At 43.1% G+C, this 22,065-nt stretch overlaps 1 protein-coding gene across 8 annotated transcripts in view; it reads right to left on the reverse strand.

The window, feature by feature from the left end:
• Positions 1 to 22,065, reverse strand: part of BPTF (bromodomain PHD finger transcription factor) — a 155,999-nt gene that overhangs the window by 100,731 nt on the left and 33,203 nt on the right. For all 8 annotated transcript variants that reach the window (XM_030208442.1, XM_030208438.1, XM_030208443.1 and 5 more), the window contains exons 3-4: positions 10,909 to 11,132; positions 5,829 to 6,041 (exon numbers count right to left, since the gene is read on the reverse strand). In XM_030208442.1, the coding sequence (XP_030064302.1) occupies positions 5,829 to 6,041; positions 10,909 to 11,132 (437 nt within the window). The remainder of the gene's footprint in view (positions 1 to 5,828; positions 6,042 to 10,908; positions 11,133 to 22,065) is intronic.

The following is a 22,065-nucleotide window of genomic DNA, read 5'->3' on the forward strand; positions in this document are numbered from 1 at the left end:
TACTACTACTATTTAGCATTTCTATAGTGCTACAAGGCATACGCAGCGCTGCACAAACATAGAAGAAAGACAGTCCCTGCTCAAAGAGCTTACAATCTAATAGACAAAAAATAAATAAAGTAAGCAAATCAAATCAATTAATGTGAATGGGAAGGAAGAGAGGAGGGTAGGTGGAGGCGAGTGGTTACGAGTCAAAAGCAATGTTAAAGAGGTGGGCTTTCAGTCTAGATTTAAAGGTGGCCAAGGAGATGGGGTAGAAGGAGATGGTCAGACTCCCCTCCATGGGAGGCCCTATGGCACAGATGCTCCCTGAACTGTCTGCACAAGACAAAGAAAGGAAACGGAGGACCAGCCGCACAGCACTGGGAAGCCCCACTTAGAAATAAACAAACAGCTCTCTTGGTATCTCTTATTTGATATTTTCTTTATTTCCCACCAAAACGGACGCTGACAAGTACGGCACTCAAGCATCCCAGCAGAAACTGGGGCCAAGGCACTCAGGTCCTCCCGGCAGGTGGAGACACTGGGGAGGGTACCCAGCCGCCCCGAGTGTATACCCCAGGAGTAACCATGACCCCCACAGACCAACTACCACGCAAAGACAGCAAAAGGAGAACAGCTCATTCAAAAATACAGGGTTGTCTTTTGTGAGTTTCCCTTCCCTGTTTTTTCTTTAATTTTGATTCAAACACCACCAGTACCCATGCATTTTTGAAAACTGTAACAAAATTCAAAAATGCGTGGGATAAACACAAAGGAATCCTGTTCAGAAGGAATGAATCCACAGAAGCTTAATGGAGATTGGGTGGCAACACCGGTAATTGGGAAGCAAAGTTAGTGCTGGGCAGACTTCTATGGTCTGTGCTCTGAAAATGGCAAGGACAAATCAAGGTCAGGTATACATATAAAGTAATCACATATAATGAGTTTATCTTGATGGGCACACTGGATGGACCATACAGGTCTTTATCTGTCGTCATCTACTATATTACTCCAAACTAAAATGTAGGACCCCCTCCTCCAGGGCGTTACCAGACTGGCTACAGGGCTACTCGTCCACCATCTGCTGGAGACTGAGAACATACTAGCTGGCTAAGGGTTGGCACAGGACTATTATATGAGCCTCAAAGTTCTAGTGTTCTCAGTCACCATATGCTGGTAGGCGAGCATAACAAGCGCCAGCATCTAGACTGGTCTTGAGGCCGACAATCAAAGGAGGTTATTTTTCATTAAAAAAAAATAATAAGTCACTACAGAGGGAACTGCCCTCCCTCGTTTGTGTCAAGCACTTAAAATTACAAACGCTTTCTATCGTTTATATTAAAGTCCTTAAAATTGAGAACAAGTAAAATCCAAACTATAGGAAAAAAATTAATAGTTGATGCTAAGCCCCAATGCAGATGGAAATCACTAAAGCAGACTATAAAGAAAAATCAAAATTCCACCTTATAGTTAAATCCTACAAATGGGGGAGAAAAAAAATCCCCTTTATTTCATTGCAGAAACACTTAAGTGGAAGTTGCTGCGTGATCTGCCCCCTCTTTCATTATGTTGAGGAAGGAGGTATGGGCTGAGTAGATAGAGAACTAGATTATCACTCAGGAGAAGTCCTGGACATGTATTCAAACTAGCTATTATAGCGAATAAATATGAATGTGTTAGTGTGCTAGAAAGTAAGCCTTAACATGCACAATAAGACATCCCTTCCTGGTGTTAATAAGGTCACACTGACATCAGCATGACTTCACACAAATCATTTGCAAATTAGAAGTCCCTGAGCCTAAGGGAAAGAATGGGGCATGTTCAGGCTAGGTGTTACATTTTCACTACACATATATAGTGATTTTGTTTCTCCTTTTTCTTTGAGGGAATTTATCCTCACACTGTTTAGCTTGTCAAGTATATCTTCTTAAGAGTAGTGGTCAAAAATCCAAGTCAAATTCCACAAAGTCCACACTTCCCAACTGATATTATATATCTAAACTAATTGGGAGGAGGAAAAGACTTCAGTAGTACCATTGCCTTAATTTTTATAGCATAGAGTGATTGCCATCATAAATCATAAAAACCTGCTCCTCTTCTAATATTCTAATCTATTTTTTGTATAATGTTTCAACTTTTAAAACATTTTTCTCTCAATATTTAATAGCTGCAGAATTTCAGCTGTTAAGGCTGTGCTCTACGGAGCTTCTCCGTTTCACCTGATTGCTTTACCTACCACTTGTGGAATTGGCTTGGATCTCTGACATTAATAAGTCCGTAAGCCTATATTAGTGTTGAGTTTGATTACTTAACAGTAATAGTAATCACAGTGAAAGGATGAAGTTATTCAGGAAAGAATATAGTATGTCTGCTTTACTCGGTCTTGGAAGCAAAAGGTTTATAAGAAGTATCACATCCACAGGCATTAAAGGAAAACATTTCTGGCTACTGCCCAACAGGAGCTGACACAATAAAGGCAGGAGGCTTAGTATAAAGCTTGGCATGGGTTCTCTACACACATTTCTGTGCTATTATGGACTCTCCATGCAGAAAGGAGTCTAGAACACAAGAAAACTGTGTGCCAATACCTGTGCAGACTTCAGCATGCTCTTTATGTAAATCCAATGGTAATGACAATATCAGTTATAACACACTTTGCCAAGAACAGCGTTTGGTTTTTTTTTCTTTGATTCAAACACGGCTGCCTCTCCCTTTACTCAAAGAGCTCTTCCCCCGAAGAGTGTGAGTCTCTGCCAGCCCCAGCAAATGCTGAACAGGTACCAGAGGGCTAGGAAGGGGGGAGGGAGAGGGACCTGGCCACCCGGGTATAACACCCCTGAGGTGCAAAAAGGCCCCCTTGGACTTCTACCTCAACAACACAGGCTACAACAACTGCAGCAAGTGCACAGAAGAAAAACTAATTAATTTTTTTTAGCAAGCTAAGAAAGCAGAAATAAAGAAAAGTGAGAGACTGAAAGGGCTCACCACCATCCACCTGCTGGAGACTGAGGATACTGGATCTTTCTATTCATGGCAAGGGCTCTTATTGGCTCCCCTTGATGAGTCAGAATTCTCAGTCTCCACCTGCTGAAAGGTGTGCACAACCCATCAGTCATTTGCTGGGCCAGTCTGGAGGGACGCTAAGGAATATTAGTCATAACACTCGGACACAAAGAAGTGTGTGGAAGACCTGAAGGCTGTGTGCATGGTTTTCCAGCACTGGAATTTTAAGGTATGCTTTGAAGAGAGAAAGGTTAGCTCATTCTTCTTTACCTACAAAGGGTTTTGTGCCTAGAGAGGGTTTCGTGCCCGTTTCTTCTTTTTTTGAATGAGCATGAAAAAACCTGCAACTTTTTTCTTGTTTTATCAAACGCAATTGTTTCATTAAAAAAATTTAGTAGGGGGATAAGGAGAGGAGGTGATCATATCACTGAATGCAGGGTAAAGGGAGATATGTCATGGCTATGAAATGATGGGTAATGTGCTCAAGTACAGAAATTTTTGTGACAAAGTTCACAATTCTAGACACACAACCTAATATGCATGCTACACCCAGTCTTAATCTGTGTGCAAAATATTGCTTTAGCAGCTAAAACGTTTACACGTTTCCCCAGCAATCATGCTTCCCTGTTTGTACACAACTTACTTGAACAATTTGTTTGCTGCATTGGATTTAAACATTTTATAAAGCATGTGTTAGATTTTTTGTTTTTTTGTCTTTTCGGGGGTGTTAGGGTGATCATACAGTCTTGGACCCTCCCTATATAAGGGTTTGAAGATAATATTATTATTACTGTTACATTTGTACTCCGCACTTTCCCACTCATGGCAGGCTCAATGCGACTTACATGGGGCAATGGAGGGTTAAGAGACTTGCCCAGAGTCACAAGGAGCTGCCTGTGCCTGAAGTGGGAATCGAACTCAGTTCCCCAGGACCAAAGTCCACCACCCTAACCACTAGGCCACTCCTCCACTGTTGCTACTATTTGAGATTCTACATGGAATGTTGCTATTCCACTAGCAACATTCCATGTAGAAGTCGGCCCTTGCAGATCACCAATGTGGCAGCGCAGGCTTCTGCTTCTGTGAGTCTGACGTCCTGCACATATGTCACAGAAACAGAAGCCTGCGCAGCCTTCTACATAGAATGTTGCTAGTAGAATAGCAAAACACACAGAGTGTAGTTTTTGTTATTATGTTTACTGTGAAATGAAGTGATAGTAAGTGAGTGTTTGCACACTGAACATCTCCCACATGGTATATGGCCAAAGGAATCTCCTCTTGTGGAATGGGGCTCTGGAAGGGTAGAGGGAACCAAAAACTCTCTAATGTTGCGGTTGCGGGCGTGTGCAATGACTGGAACTTGATTTGTAAAGCAGGTATGTGTCTCCAAAATATGCCAATGCTTTTTAATGATGTTTCTAATGCCTCACGTGTCGGGTCATTTCTGCTACTGTCAATAAAGACCTTGTTCAGGAAGACACTCATTGTGAGAGGACTTTTTTGGATCCACTGTGTGTTTTGCCTTTCATTGGTTTTCCTGTGGAGAGTTCACCTTCTGTGGGTGTTTGCTAGTGGAATAGCAACATTCCATGTAGAATCTCCAATAGTATCTATTTTATTTTTGTTACATTTGTACCCCACGCTTTCCCACTCATGGCAGGCTCAATGCGGCTTACATGGGGCAATGGAGGGATAAGTGACTTGCCCAGAGTCACAAGGAACTTAGGAGGAATCCCTCGGGATGGGGTATTTTAGATTTTGTTACACAGGGATTGGTAGAGAATCGGGGGGGTTGGAAGCTCAAGGGGTAGGAGTTGTTTATGAGAATTGGGGGGTTCTTACTTACATAGTTTTGTTAATTAACTAGTGTTTTTGATATATAGTTCATATTGATTGGGATGCTGTTACAGTTATGTTGTCTCACTAAGGGGAGGTGGGGGGGAGGAAAACACGAAAAACAAAGTATGGCAAAGGATGCTTTTCTCTGGGTGTATTTTGCTTGTATTGAGGCTTATCACTGTGTATTATTTGACACCTGGTAGCATGTATCTTGAGACTCTTTTGTTCCTCGTCAATAAAGAAATTAAATATAAAGCATGTGTTAGAAAATTGTGTGCATCTGTGCAGAGCCCTAATGCATTGCTCATTGTATCAGCCTCAGAAAAAGAAACCCAGTACGGTTTAAACCACGACACCCACTTCCAGTGTCAGATTTGCTTCTAGATTACAGATCAATGTATATACATTTGATAATGTCTCCATTACTATTTCATATATTTAACCACCTTAGTTTGTCCAAAATTGCTCAGATATACTATAAAATGGAACATTAAGAAGTTTCTACCCAAATTAATATGTTAAAAGATGCTTATACCAAACTGAACCAGCATACTAGTTTTGTAATAGCACACCCAGCTCAAAAAGTCTAAGGAGCAGGAAAGCACCCGAGTGGAGAATTAAAAGTGGCTCTCAGAGTATACTTAACCAGGAGTAAATTTCTTGGAAAAGGTCTGATAGCCTGGCGGTCTCTGCTGAGAGATGTCAGGTAGGCTTAACTCCTAGACTCAAGAAATCAAAAGCACTAAGTACTGGCCTGGAATAGAGCAACATTTAATGTGCAATAACTTGCAGACTGGGTCTGGAATGATTGCAATCACATTGGAAATATATACGAGGTAGAAATCTGCCATGGTTCTTCTGCCAAGACAGACAGAAATCTAGAAAGAGTGAGAACCAGTTATTCCACACTGGCTACGTCTATAGCCGAGATGCTAGGAGAGGAACAAAAAAGGGGCACATTGCTGTTCTCTATATTCTTTTGTGTTAATGGAAGAAAAGTTTACCTTCTGGTTTTCCTTTCTGAGGCTCATTTTCAGATGTGTTATTCTCTTTACTTTTTTCTGGATTACTGCCAGGCTCTTCCTTGCTTTTATCACTGTCAGATGCAATGTTAATTTCATTTTCATTTGTCGTCTTCTCTGGCTCTTCAGCTCCTTTGCTTTTCATTTCTTCTGTGTTTTCTCCTCTTTTGGATTTAAGATTTTCCAGAATTTCCTCTATGATGAGCAATAAAAATGCAAGTTTTAGAATCCACACGTTCATAGAAGATTCAATGATAGTGAGTGCTGGAAACTGTGCTTGTATGAGACTCCACGGCAGATGAAGCTCAACTTGCACTGCAGGTCTTCACCTCAGACATACAATATAGAATATAACCATTAGGGGGATGGCACCTTTATTTGCCTCTTAACATGTGTTAAATATTACCTTAACACGTGTTAGTTTAGGTTACTGCAGGTAACATAATGAAATGCAAAGCATGCAAACACCTCATTATTATGTAAATCCAATAATACAACTTGCACTGACCACCACAGGCTGCATTATTGCAAGAAAAATACCACCAGCTCCCAAATACTCTTGGGCAACATATTAAATGGGCCAGAGTAGAACCTTTCTCCGCCGCCCAGAGACAACCCCCCCCCCCCCCAAAAGATCTCTATCCTTCCATAGCCACCCCCAAGGCCTACCTTTTGCAATCCCTAGTGATCTAGGACAGTGGGACTCAAACCTGCCAGCCAGTTGGGTTTTCAGGATATCCCTAATGAATATGGAATGAGACAGACTTGAATGACTGTCACTTCCATTATGTGCAATCTTTCATATGCATATTCATTAGAGAAATCCTGAAAATCCAACTGGCTGGCAGGTTTGAGAACTGCTGATCTAGGGCATTCTTGTTTACTCCTGCTTCTGCTGGTGACAGGCTTAGAACAGTACTTTTAATTCCTAACTTGTCACCTGCTCGTAACCTTTATCTTGTCTTCCGCTCTTCAATAGTCCCCCTTTTCCCTATGTGTCCTATCTGTCTGTCCTACCCTTATCCCTTATTTGTTCTGTCTGTCCCGATTTAGATTGTAAGCTCTTTTGAGCAGGACCTGTCTTTTCTTCATGTTCAATTGTGAAGCGCTGCGTACGACTGGTAGCGCTATAGAAATGATTTGTAGTAGTAGTAGTACCAGCAACCCCTAGCAGTCAAACTGCCATATAAGAGATTGTGCCATTTTGAACTACAGGCCCCCCCCCTCCAATTATGTTAATTGCTGCTACTTGATTTACTTAACATACTTAATCATGAACTTGGAGCAGCCACCTAAAGCAGCAGGCTCTGAACCAGAGACACCAGAATTTAAACCCTACTGACACACCTTGTGGCCTTAGGCAAATCACTTAACCCTCCACTGACTCAGGTATAAAACTGAGGGCTCCTTTTACTAAGCGGCGCTACAGATCAGCGGTGTGCTGAATGCGAAGAAGCCCATTCAATTCTCATGGGCTTCTTCGCATTCAGCGCATGCTAATCGGTAGTGCCGCTTTATGCAAGAAGCCCTTAGATTGTAAGCCCTCTGGGGATAGGGAAATAGGTTTCTATGGAACTTTGGAAGGCTAAGTGCTTTGAAAATGAGCCCCCTAGTGTACCAGAGTGTAATTTGCCTTGAACTACCACTGGAAAGGCATGAGCTAAATATTAAATTAAATTTATAAAAAAAGTACAAAAATCAAACACAATAAAAGAAAAACGTGATAAAACAGTAAATCCTTAAAAACACACACACACACACACACACAACACAATACACTAGTTCAGGGTTATCCAACTTCAGTCCTCGAGGGCCTCAATCCAGTCGGGTTTTGAGGATTTCCCCAATAAATATACATGACATCTATTTGCATGCGCTTCTTCCACTATATACAAATAGATCATGTATATTCAGGAAACCCAACCTGGTGAGGGCCGAGGTTGGACACCCCTGCATTAGTTCCTCACTGTCAAATCATTAACTGCAATCACACACAAATTTAATTAATCACCTAGCACACAAAAAAATCTGCAGTAAAATTAAATGCAATATGCTTATTACATCAGTATCAGAATGCTGCTAATTTATAACACATAGTTAAAGAGAATGACCCCAACAGGACCTGAAATTGATGGCCCTCGTTCTCAAACCCTCCCCTCCTCCCCTCTCCACAGTTACCCAAACAGATTAACTCTCACAGATGCAAACTATTAATTAAAATCTTAAACCAGGAATTTTTAAAGTCAAACAACCCATAATGCAAAATTATAAAACTGGAAGACAACGAATCCAACAGGAAACCCAAATTACCTGCAAAAGGGCTTGTGATGATAAACTCTTAATTCACCACCAAATGAACTGTCCCAAACAATAACAACCCAAAAATCGTAGTAGGGAGAAACACTATGTCACCAATTTACACTGTAGAGAAAATTTAGTAATAAACTGATAATATCCTGAAAAGTTGAATAAGGAGTCAGTGGTCAGTCAGATACAGTTCAGACTCTTACTAGATGCACAGATATCGATAGATGAAGGCTAATTCAGAAGCAAACTATACATCACCACTTCACCTTATAGTCTAACTGATCTCTTTCTATGCCTATTATCCTATTCTCTATGCAACTCCAAATGTAACTTTCTACTCTGGAATGGCGAATGCCATAACCGAACATTGTAAGCAACATTGAGCCTGCAAAAAGGTGGGAAAATGTGGGATACAAATGCAACAAATAAAAAAATAAAAATAAGACGCCCGTTATATTCATATGGGCATCTTATCATTTAGCATGCGCTAAATCTCTTAGCACACCTAAGAAAAAGGACTCCTAAATGTGATGGACGTGAAACCAAGAAAAACACCTTGCCCTTCCCAAGTCTCATCTTATACATGAAGTATTTGAAAGTCAAAACACCACCGCATTTTTAGAAGCTGATAACATGAACACAGGTTAGTGGGGCTTCTATATACAATTTTGTGTGCAATTCTGGGTGCCCTATGTTTGAACAAGATTTGCATACATGTTAACTATGCAAAAAGATTCACAAGGATATCAGCACCTGCTCATTTAAATTCCACGGTAACGAAGGTCTTAGCTATTACACCCAGATGCAAACAAATGTGCAAAAGAGGCTGAATACAGAGTAGTTTATTTTATAACTTTTTTTTTTTTTTAATGCTGGGGTTTTGAGGAGTACAAGGTTCTTCTGAAATCACTGTTTGTGAGGAATTCATGCCTGTTTCTTGTCTTCAAAGAACCTACAGCAGGGTAGGCAACTCCGGTCCTCGAGAGCCGCAGGCAGGTCAGTTTTTCAGGATATCCACAATGAATATGCAGGAGATAGATTTGCAAGCACTGCCTCCATGGTATGCAAATCTATCTCCTGCATATTCATTGTGGATATCCTGAAAACCTGACCTGCCTGCGGCTCTCGAGGACCGGAGTTGCCTACCCCTGACCTACAGCATGGGGTGAAGACCTAAGGGGATGGTATGCTGCAACAAACAGTAAAGTGCTGAACTGCTAACATAATTCAATAATATTTCTGCACAGAGTAATATGTATATAGATACATATGTACAAAATTGCATTTCAGGATACACAGTGCCCACAGCTACTTTCCACAAAATCAACAATATTTATGTGCAGAATGGCATTCCTAGTACATATGCACATACATGCACATGCAACTGAGTGTTGATAACATTTTTTTAATTTTTTTTAAAAGGTAGCTGCTGCTAGCGCTGATCCATGCACACATGCTCTATGTGCACAATTTTTGTACATAAAATATCTACATACTATTTGGTTATTGTACTGGAGAGCAAAACTTTTTTTTTTTTTATTAATACACATGAGTTAGGAACCATGTCAGTTTTAGTACACAACTCTAACACACGGCTTTCTGCACCAGCACTTAACTCTGTCAAAGTGGTTAACAGTAAAGTCTGAACAGGCAAGTCGCCCATACACAGAGAAGCTGTTTCGCGAATGCCTAGTACAGTGGTTCCCAAACCTGTTCCTGGAGGCACCCCAGCCAATCAGGTTTTCAGGATACCTACAATGAATATTCATGAGAGAGATCTGCAAGCACTACTTCCACTGCATGCAAATCTCTTATGACTATTCATTGTGGATATCCTGAAAACCTGACTGGCTGGGGTGCATCCGTGGCCAGGTTTGGCAACCACTAGCCTAGTACATCAGGCCCACAATATAACACGTTATAGTTTAGAATTTGTGGTTAATAGTAAGGCCAGAAGAGGGAGCCCACCCATACACAGATAACCCGTTTCACTATATTTGTAGGAAAACCAGCCTACTAAAACAGATCCACACTGCAACAGATGGTAGGTTTTTCATTGTATTACATATTGTGTGTGAGAAATCTTACAGGGAAAGGTGGCTAACAAACTGTATTAAATAAAACAATTAGGTAAGGAGGTTTATGAAAATAGAGGAGAAAAGAATAATGGCATAAGAGCCTGTAAATAATCTGTTCAGCGTTAGGATATTTCTCAAAATACTCTCCTAAGCCTGTTCGCTGTCACTGGCTAGTCCTAAGCATTCCTCCTTCAATCATGCTGGGAATACTTCCAGTTCAAAATTCAATTCACTACTATCTATTTCGAAAGCACTACCAGACGTACACAGTGCTACACAGACAACAAAGGTGAGGATTTGCTACTAAAGTGAAGTAATTAAAATAAAACCATTTCAAAATGTATCTCAGACTGTAACCTCACCCTATAGCAACATTCCAACACTCAGGCAAAAATAATTATCTAAATAATTCTATACGAGGGAATCCATGTCTTGGGACTTGAATCAAACTATCATGATTGTGAAATTTTGAGTCATTTTTAAGACAAGGAGAAATTAGATCTTACCTGCTAATTTGCTTTCCTTTAGTCCCTCCGGACCGGACCATTTTCTCAGTCTCCACCTGCTGGTAGGCGTGCACAACCCATCAGTCCAATCCTGGTCCGGTCCGGAGGGATGCTAAGGAAATACACTTTTGTTCTATGAAACACTACAATTTATGTGATGATGCCTCTTACCATTGGCTGCAGTCAGGAAAGATTTGTTACTTCCCCGAGCTTTATTAGTCAGATCTTCTGTTATATCCATGTGTCGATGAATTTCTTCACGCATTTCTTCAATTGTTTTACAAAGGTCAGCTTCCCAGTGATCTTTGTCTAGGCAGTCTATTAACTCTGCCAGTTGGATCTTTGTGCTGTAGTACCAAATCTTCTTATTTTTCTCATCTTCCGAATCTTCTTCTCTGTAAACACATAAAATGACAACTTCTTGTAAATTAAACATTTCTGCATCTCCTTTCTCAGAATATAGAAGCAGGCAGCCTAAGACCTAGATTAATCTATACTATTTAAACCTAAGTCGACTTTCTTCACTAACCTGAAGGAGAGCACAATTCTCAAAAGATTGACATAGATTCAGTAAGTTAGACCAATAACCCCTGGGGAGATTTTATATGTCCTCTAGAGTAACCAATGTTACTTACTCTCAAGTTTGATCATTGCAGCAATGATCCAGAGGCCAGGAGCAATGAGCAATTACTATATAAAGTAGTCCAGCAAACTGGTCTTGGACAAAAAAAAAAATCAGCTTTTAAATCTTTCAGCAAAGGCAGCAAAATAGGAAGTAATAATTCTCCAAAATAAAATAAAAAAAGCTTCTGCTAACTCCTGGTTCAATAAAAGATAATTTTGTTTTTAGACTAGCCATATACCACAGTAATTAAATATGACCAACATAGATAACAGTAGGCAGATAAAGACCATATGGCCTATCCAGTTTGCCCATCCATGCCATCTACTCTTCCTATCACTCCCTAAGAGGTCCTATGTACTTGTCCCATATGTTCTCTTGAATTCAGATCCTCTTTTTGACTCCACCACTTCCACCGGGAGACCATTCCACGAATTCACCACCCTTTCCGTGAAGAAGTATTTCCTCAGGTTACATCCGAGACTGCAAAACGACTCAATGTACTTAATATAACAAGAAAACAATCCCAATGCATAATCTGAGGCAAAAATATGACAGAGAAGGAGAAATTATGTCTTACCTGATTCATTTTCTTTTCTTTAGTCAGCAACGCTGTTCTGAAGCAATGGGCGTTATCCCATCCTGCCAGCAGGTGGAGGTAAAGAAAACTGAATTCTACCAGTGACATCACCAGTATAATCTGTGGCGCTCCCTAAAACAATCCAATAGGCACCTGCCCAAGCACCAGAAAGTCCCACTGTTACGTACCCATGCCCCATCAACCATGCAGCTGGAATGATGGTCAAGCAAGCAAAACAGCACAGAGTGGCATCCGCTACTCTGCATAGACCAGGATATAGCCATATCACTGGAACCCATATGGCTGCCAAATCACAAAAATGTTTTTTTTTTTTTTTTTTTTTGAAGCACTGAAGAGGAAGCCCAGAGAACACTCAGAACCCCAGGCTGAAGTCTTTCAGGGGCGGGACTTCATAACAGTGTCGCTGAAGGAATTTCTCCTTTCTTAGCATCATCTCTTGTTCTGAACCAACGGGATATACTGAAGCAGATCTATTGGGTGGGGGAAGACAAGGCCCCATGAATGATGGCTCTGCCAAACTCCAAGCAGGATCTGGCCAGCATGTCCAATCTGTAGTGCTTAGCAAAGGAATGAAGAGCCGACCATGGTTCGAACAAGGTGTCTTTCAAAGATATCACTGAAACAGGGAACATAGGGTATCCCGATAGCAAGGTTGCAATAGAGACCATAGTACAACAGGTGTCTTTAAATAAAAACCAGAAAATAAGACAAAAGACTGCAAATTATCACTGTCAACTGCTTAGCAAGATGTAAATAGGAACAACATAACCTGAAGTGTCTGTATGCGAATGCCAGAAGCATAAGAAATAAGATGGGAAAGTTAGAATATATTGCACTAAATGAAAAACTAGATATAACAGGCATCTCTGAGACTTGGTGGAAGGAGGATAACCAGTGGGACACTGTTATACCAGCGTACAAATTATATTGTGGTGATAGGGTGGATCAAATTGGTGGAGGGGTAGCATTGTATGTTAAGGAGGGCCTTGAATCAAACAGATTAAAAATTCTGCAGGAAACAAAACACATCTTAGAATCACTACGGATTGAAATTCCACGTGTAAAAGAGGAAAAGGTTAGTGATAGGAGAGTGTATTACCGTCCACCTGGCCAGGATGAACAAATAGATGTAAAAATGTTATCAGAAATTAGGGAGGCTAACAAACTGGGCAACTCAATAATAATGTGTGATTTCAATTACCCCGATATTGACTAGGTAAATGTGAAATCAGGGAATGGTAGGGAGGTAAAATTCCTCCATGAAATCAAGGACTGCTTTATAGAGCAACTGGTACAGGAGACAACAAGAGGAGGAAAAATTGTAGACCTAGTCCTTAGTGGAGTGCATGATCTGGTGCTGTCCTGAATGAGAGGAAGACCAAGTACAGAGCAGCCACCTGGCAATGTGGGGACTCACAGACAAGCATGTACCATCTTGAAGTCCAGGATGGAATCACCCTCCTTTGGGACCATGATGCACTCTCGTCATCGATGCGTCCTCTGGACCAGTGCAGCGTCCAAGTCCATGTGGATTGATGCCTCATCTGCTCATGCACCTTGAACAGCTCCTCTCACTACCTGTGACATTTTGGTGAACTGTGATTAGGCCCAAGGCACACCAGGCACTTGTTCCCTCAGAGATCAAGAAATCCCAGGAGCCAGGTTGCCATGGTGACTAGAAATTACTCCATGGCACACACAAGCTTTTCGTTCTGTATATATATATTTTTTTGTCTAAATCATTTTTATTAGTCTCAGGGAATTAACCAATAACACAGATAAAGAATAAGCTGAAACTAACAATACAATTTAAGTACTCTCTCTTTCTTCCCTTGCCCACCCCCTCCCCCACTCCCCTAAAGCTCCTTTGTCCCATCTGTTGCCCTTATAGGGATATTTTAACAATACAGTTTGCAAAGAAATATCAAGGAGTACAATCGGATATATAAAGAAACAAATTAAGGGAAGTTAAAAATGCTACTACGCACCTCCGTCTCTAAAGTAATCCAAAACGATTTGTATATATATTTTAAAAGCTACTGCAACGTGTGGCTCACTGAGTTCAAACCAATGCAGTGTGAAATTCCCATGCTGGCAGCCGGACCCTTGTCCACATCTTTGCTGGGGAAGCTTGGGAGGTCCCTTGCTGTCGCGCTTGGCCATGGCACTACTGCACCACTGGACACAAGCGGTTCATAAGTCCTGGAGAAGTAGCTGTCCAACTCACTCTGGGTGACAGAGCACAAAAACCCCTTCATGCTGCAGTGGCTATTTCTGATCTACTCCTTGGTAAAGATTAAATTAGATCAGTTATTGAATGGTCCTGAAGGACGATCTATTTAATTTTGGTTCGCGTTTGTTTCAGAAAAGCACATACTTTGGAGTCAGAATCTGGTATTTTGAGTGCAATAACTTCAAATATGATTCACATAAAGCCCAGGAATCTCTATTATATTCCAGTGGTTATTTTTCTGTGGGTAATTGCAGAATTTTAGTGACTCCTAGGAAAGGGCATCTCGGACTAGGTTCCTTGGGAGTCTTGACAAAGTCTAGATTTCAGAATAACAAATAAAACATCAAGGGGGTCTTGTCTACTAGATTGTAAGCTCTTTGAGCAGGGACAGTCTTTCTTTTATGTTTGTGCAGCGCTGCATACGCTTTGTAGCGCTATAGAAATACTAAATAGTAGTAGTATTTCAAGAGCAGTATCTTGGACCCAGGGAAGATATTCCAGAGGCAGAGCGGGGAAGTCATGGGTAGAGACAGAGAGGTATCTCAAGGGCATAGAGGGAGAAATTCCCAGGTTCATAGATTGGGGGGGGGGGGAGGGAAGAGAGGGGAAATTCTGAATAATGAGGGAGAGAAATCTGTAGGGTGAAAAAGAAAGTAGGAGAGAAGGAAACACTGGGTTACAGAGGGGGGGAAAGAATACAGATAGAAATTATTGGAGATACAGAGAGCTGATATCCCAAAATATGCAGGTATAGAGGAACTCCTAACTCTAGCCTCAGGATCTCATAAATCCAAGGTGGTAGTTTCTGCATCACCTGATTGAAACTTGCGAAGACATGTGCAATGCAGTAAAAAGGAAGCCCCTGCTCCAGCAGCAGCCACAATATGAGCAAATCTAGCATAAGGCTACCTGGCTGTGAAGTGGCTGTGAGGAGTCACTTGCCAAGGAGGGGAATTAGCTGGCTACATGGGGGTCTGGAGGCTTAGAAGGTGGTTGACTGGCTTCCTGTGTGTGAGGGGAAAGGAGGAAAATGGTAGAAATGAGACCCATGGGGAGGGGAGGGGGGCAGAGGGATAATAGAGGGAAAGTAGGGGGTAGGATACAAGGAATGAAGCTGGGTAGAGAGGAGATACATGCTGTGTTGAACTGCCAGTCACCTATAGTGGTGTATTAAAGCCCAGATTTACTAAGCTTTCCTATCACTTAGAGTGTGGGTGGGTGGGTGGGTGTGCGGGGGGGGGAGGAGAAAAGATCTCAGCACTGGCTCCCAGAGTTTTTAACAAGAAATGCTGAGACCTCAATTGTATGCATCTAACATAGCACTGGGGAACCTCCTGATGCCGCTTATAGGTTCCTTTTCTCTGGGAGGTCCCTTCTGGGATATTGATGGAAAAACGTTTAAAGTGAAATCAAACAGCTTGATGGTAAAAAAAACCCCCAAAAACATCAACAAGCACCACTCAATGCACCAGAACCAGTGCACATGAAAAACTGCAGAAAACCTAGAAGACAAATTTATTTCTATAAAAACTAGAGAGGAAAGCAAAAGGCTGACGCTGAGAATGGTAAAACAAGTTACTCACAGAGGAAAGAATAGATAACCTGCAGAATAGGCACATCAAAATATGTCCACAGAAGGGGGGGGGGGGGGAGGACTCAAAAGGTGACCCTGCATGACAACATACCAGCATGGCACACAGCACACATGCATGGATAATCATGTTGGAACACTCTGTAAGCTTCAAGAGCTATTTATTCTTTTCCCCACGCCAGGAACTATGGTAAAATTATGTCTTACCTGATAATTTTCTTTCCTTTAACGCAGCAGATGAATCCAGGAACTAGTGGGTTAAGTCCACCTACCAGCAGGTGGAAATAGAGATAAACAAACTAAAGGCAGTGATGCAAGATGGCCAGCTCCTTCCTCAGTATGTCATTCGTAAGTATTTGCCAAGGCGAAAAATATGAAACCAATAACAACCAGAAATCATCCTCACTATGAAAAACAGAGAACCAAATAAGAACTTCGAAATAACTGCAACCTGATCCAGAAATCTGAATCCTTTCCGTGTTCCCATATCTGTCTGAACTCTGCAAAAGAGAACCCGGAAGGAAAAAATAGCCACACTGCACGGAAAATGAAAAAAACGTCGGCTGAACTAGGGAGGGATCCTGGATTCATCTGCTGTGTTAAAGGAAAGAAAATTATCAGGTAAGACATAATTTTACCTTCCTTGTCACTTGCAGCAGATGAATCCAGGAACTAGTGGGATGTACATAAGTACATAAGTACATAAGTAGTGCCATACTGGGAAAGACCAAAGGTCCATCTAGCCCAGCATCCTGTCACCGACAGTGGCCAATCCAGGTCAAGGGCACCTGGCACGCTCCCCAAACGTAAAAACATTCCAGACAAGTTATACCTAAAAATGCGGAATTTTTCCAAGTCCATTTAATAGCGGTCTATGGACTTGTCCTTTAGGAATCTATCTAACCCCTTTTTAAACTCCGTCAAGCTAACCGCCCGTACCACGTTCTCCGGCAATGAATTCCAGAGTCTAATTACACGTTGGGTGAAGAAAAATTTTCTCCGATTCGTTTTAAATTTACCACACTGTAGCTTCAACTCATGCCCTCTAGTCCTAGTATTTTTGGATAGCGTGAACAGTCGCTTCACATCCACCCGATCCATTCCACTCATTATTTTATACACTTCTATCATATCTCCCCTCAGCCGTCTCTTCTCCAAGCTGAAAAGCCCTAGCCTTCTCAGCCTCTCTTCATAGGAAAGTCGTCCCATTCCTTAAGTAGGATAGGAAGCCGACGCTCCCCGTGCCAGCACTCCCGCCCCAAAACTCGCATCCTCCTGAGCAGACACGTCTAGCCTGTAATGCTTCGCAAAAGTATGACAGGATGCCCAAGTAGCCGCCTGACAAATCTCTCCCAGAAATACAGCTGACGCCTCCGCCCAAGAAGCCGCCTGTGCCTGAGTAGAATGCGCCTTCAGGGCCACTGGAGACGTCCGCCCTTGTAGCAGATACGCTGCTCCAATGGTTTCCCTAATCCAGTGAGCAATGGAAGCCTTAGAAGCCACCTCACCTCTTTTCGATCCCAACAAGAGCACAAAGATGATCCGAGCGTCGAAACTCGTTAGAGATCTGCAAGCACCGAAACAAGGCTCTCCCGCATGTCCAGGAAACGTAGCGAGACAAACTCCCCCGGATAATCATCTCTTCAAAAAGACGGAAAATAAACCGCGCCAGATTGACATGGAAAGCCGAAACCACTTTAGGTAGAAACGACGGCACCGTCCGGATCGAAACCCCTGCTTCAGAAAACTGCAAAAAAGGATCTCTGGAAGACAAAGCCTGAATTACAGAACTCCTCCTAGGCGAAGCAATGGCCACCAAAAACACTGTCTTAAGTGTTAGATCCTTCTCAGAAACCTTATTCAATGGCTCAAACGGTGGGGCCTGGAGGGCTCGCAGTACCACGTTCAAATGCCATGCCGGGCATGGCTGCCGCAGAGGAGGCCAAAGCCAAAGAGCCCCACGTAGGAAATGGACATCAGAGTGAGCTGCTAAAGAAGAACCGTCCAGTTTGCCCCTAAAACAAGCTAGCGCGGCCACCTGCACTCAAAGGGAATTATATGCCAATCCCTTTTGAAGACCATCCTGAAGGAACTCCAGAATAACCGGAATGTCCGCCCAAAAAGGCGATTCAGCATGCAAAGCACACCATGCCGAGAAAGCTTTCCATACTCGCGCGTACGCTGCTGAAGTAGACTGCTTCCGTGCCCCCAAAAGAGTGGCAAAGACTGGTTCTGAAAATCCCTTCTTCCTCAGCTGCCGCCTCTCAATAGCCAGGCCGTAAGACCAAAGCGGGAGGGATTTTCCATCTGAACTGGCCCTTGATGCAGATCGGGAGTCACCGGAAGTCAAAATGGTGGCTCTGACAGTGCTCGAACGAGATCCGCATACCACGACCGTCGGGGCCAGTCTGGGGCCACTAGAACGACCGGCCCCCAATGCCGCCCTATGCGGCAAAGAACTCTCCCTATCATGGGCCACGGAGGAAAAACATACAGTAGCTGTTGTTCCGGCCATGGCTGGAGAACAGTGTCCAGTCCTGCGGATCCTGGCTGCCGTTTGTGGCTGAAGAACTGGGGAACTTTGGCATTGCAAGCCATGGCCATGAGATCCATTACTGGTCTTCCCCAACATTGACAGATTAGCCAAAAAGCCGAGTTCGACAGCGTCCATTCCGCTGCATCCAAGTCCGGCTGAGAACATTGTCTTGACCCGCAAAGTGTGCTGCCGACAGACTCTAAACATGCGCTTCCGCCCATACTAGAAGACGAGACCCTTCCACTGCTAAGGGAAGACTGCAAGTGTCCCCCTGCTGATTGATGAAGGCCACCGTCGTGGTGTTGTCCGAGAATACACGAACCGCCTGCCCCTGTAGAAGGTCCTGAAAACTCCGCAGCGCATTCACGACTGCTCACAACTCCAGATGATTTATCGGCCAAGTCGCTTCGAGAGGGGTCCACGATCCCTGTGCTATTCAATGAAGACAATGGGCTCCCCAGCCCACAAACCTGGCATCCTTCACGACTACCACCCAATTGGGAGACGCCAGAGAAACACCCTTCTGCAAACTGGCTGACTGCAGCCACCATGCGAGACTGTCCCTGGCCCGGTTCGACCAAGGAAGGCATCGTTGATAATCCAGCAACGTCGGCAACCATCTGCTCAAAAGAAAATTCTGAAGAGGCCACATGTGAGCCCTTGCCTATGGAATGACCTTCAAGGTCCCCGTCATGGAACCGAGGAGCTGAACATAGTCCCACCCTTGGGGAGCGCAACGACTCAATAAGGTCCGTACCTGAGAAAGCAATTTAATCCTTTGCCCCTCGGGGAGAAACACCTTCCCCCGCTTCATATCGAATTGCACTCCAAGATACTCCAGACTAGGAACCAGATGACTCTTGAACATATTGACCACCCAACCTAAGGATTGCAACACCGCAATCACTCGGTCGGTGACCACTTGACTTTCCTCACCTACCCACCATGTCTTTAGTTTGGAATGTTCTGGCTAGCTTAGGTGCGTCTCCTGCAGCAAAGCTGTGTCTACTTTTTGTCTGTGGAGATATTGCACAATCTTCGAACATTTTATGGGCGAGCTAATTCCCCCAATATTCCAGGAAACAATTTTCACCATAATTTAGAAACATGAGACTTGAGTCCACTCGCAGTTAACATACTGCAAGAACAGGAGGGACACCCCAGCCACCATCTCTCCCATCTATGGTAATGCTTGCCAGTTCTGTTACCCTGTAACCTTGAAACCAGATCTTTTGCCCACTCCAGAATTACCCACCAACCAGGTACCGTTCTTTTCCTTGTTGCCCTAACCCTTCGCCCTTCCCCCCTCCTCCCCTTCCCGTCACCCAACTCCCCCCTTCCCTTATCCCCCTCCCCAACCCCGAATACCAGAGTCCCTCCTCAGGAACTACCATGTCTAACACCTCTCCCATTTCCTCCCCTTAATGCACAGATTTTTCACCTTCCATTCAGCCAAAGCCGCACTCATTAAAAAAATAAATAACTAAATTAAATAAATAAATAAATTTTAAAAAATGATAATGTTTTACTTCAATATCAATGCAACACTTCCCATATTACTCTACTATAATCAGTCTTATCTGGACCGTATAAACTCCAACTGATCTTCAGGTGGTTGGGCTCCGTATTCCCATCCCTATGCTTCCACCAACTCTCGTGGACTCTGCAGTCCATCTTCCTGGCTCTCGAAACAGAGTTCAGTACGACCTCTGCTTAGTAAGTCAGCCACCAAAAGTCTCTGTGAAAGTCATCTCACCACCATCTCCTGATTAACTGTCTCCACATTCAGACCCCTCCAATTGTAGCAGAAACTCCTGGGCAGCCTCTGCGGAGTCATAGAATCTTGTGGCCCCATTATGATGGATCCTCAGCCTGGCAGGGTACTGTAAGGTGAATCTGATTTTCTTGTAAAACAACTTGGAACGAATGGCAGAGAAAGAGCGGCGCTTCGCTGCCACCCTCGCCGAGTAGTCTTGGAAGCAATGAATGCGGGTGCCTTCATACATTAGATCTTTGCCTGATCTTGTTGCTTGTAGCACTTCCTGTTTGTGGGCATAGTTTAACATCTTTAAAATGACCACATGCGGTTTTGATGCTCCCATCTGCCGTGGGCTCAACCGATGGGCCCTTTCAATACATAAAGGTCCCATGGTTTCAGGTAACTGCAGCTCTGTTGTAATCCAGCGTGTCAGAAATGTTCTGAGCTCTCTGTCCACAATCAACTCTGGTAGCCCCACTAGGTGCAAATTGTTCCTCCTGGACCTATTCTCTCAATCTTCCACCTTTTCTTCCAGGGTAAGCAGCTTTTTCTTTAGTGACTCTTGCGTCTCCCTCCATCGTTGTGACTGTCTTCCACCTCAGGCCACACAATCTCTTGAAAGATCAGTAAGTTGCGACTGAACATGCTCTAACTTCTCGTCAATCAGTGCCAGTCGCCGCTCCAACATGCTCTCCAACACCGTGGGCACTTCCACTATAATTTCGGTGATCCACGCTGATGATATACTGTAGGCCCAGGCGGACTCGCAGGTGCCGCAATCTTGTCTTCCATGCTCTTACCCTAGAGTTTCTCTTTATGAGAACTTCGCGCTGCCATCTCACAGCACTGCACAGCTAAATAGATACCCTGTACCTTGGACTCGTAGAGCCAGAAAACAGGTCCGTTTAATAAGCTCGGGGGAGGAAACGGGGGGCCGGAGAAGCTCCCTCTAGCAGCCTCTCACGGTCATGGCGTCATGTGGTCCTACCAAGGGGTATCTTTAAAAAAAAAACAACAACAAAAAAGCCTTATGCATCAGCAATACAAACTCCGGGAAGAATGGAACATCTGATGCCTCTGCTCCCAAACTGGCTAAATCTGACCCCCCCCCCCCCCCCCCCCAGTGTCCCGGGATACTGCTGAAGATGAGGGGCCAGCAAGTTGCTGAGAGCCCAATGGCGATTCAGCATGAGAACGTAATATAGCTCCACAGAAGTTCCTGGACTGTCCTGCGCCTGTAAGTAGGTCAGCTACAGTCTCTGCAAAAACAAGAGACGCTGACTCCCAACGCTGCTCTCCGGCTCCCGCATCAGGAATAGCGCTCGCCAAATTTGGAGGGGGTGGCCGTGAAACAAATAAAATTGTACTTACAACACCGAAGAAATCTTGGCAGAGCAGCAAGTAGATCAACTTATGATGAAATATTTCTTTAATATATAAAAATGCCCAACGGGGCCATGTTTCACCAAACGGCTACATCACGAGCTTATGACACACTGTTGGACAAAACAAACTATTTTTGTCACCCAAGAACAGTCCGGTAGTAAGTACATGACTTTGTGCCTAGTCTTTCACATTTACTTTCAACGTTGCTGTATTATTTAAAGAAAGTCTTTTTTAAAAGGAAGTCTTGGGAGCACAGTCCACTAAGGGGAAGCAATCTAGAAACCCCTTCTAGGTATGTGTTCTTTTTGGTAAAAAGTAGTTCTCATTTTAAACACAAGTTTGCTTTGGAAGGTTTTAAAACGCTAATTGATTCACTTCAATGCTTTTAACTGATATATTTGAACACATTGCATGATTTTGTTCTGTTTTACCCATTTTAAATGTTTGCTCACAAACACATAATAGAGACTGCATGTGAGAAAAATGTGTATCTATTTTCCAATATGCATGTAACATCAATGTAAATGTTCACCAATATACCACAGAGCGTGCATGTAACAAGTATATATGATTTATATAATGTTTAAATTTTAATATGCA

The sequence above is a fragment of the Microcaecilia unicolor genome, chromosome 6 (assembly GCF_901765095.1).
Source record: "Microcaecilia unicolor chromosome 6, aMicUni1.1, whole genome shotgun sequence".
NCBI classification, from domain to species: Eukaryota; Metazoa; Chordata; class Amphibia; order Gymnophiona; family Siphonopidae; genus Microcaecilia; species Microcaecilia unicolor.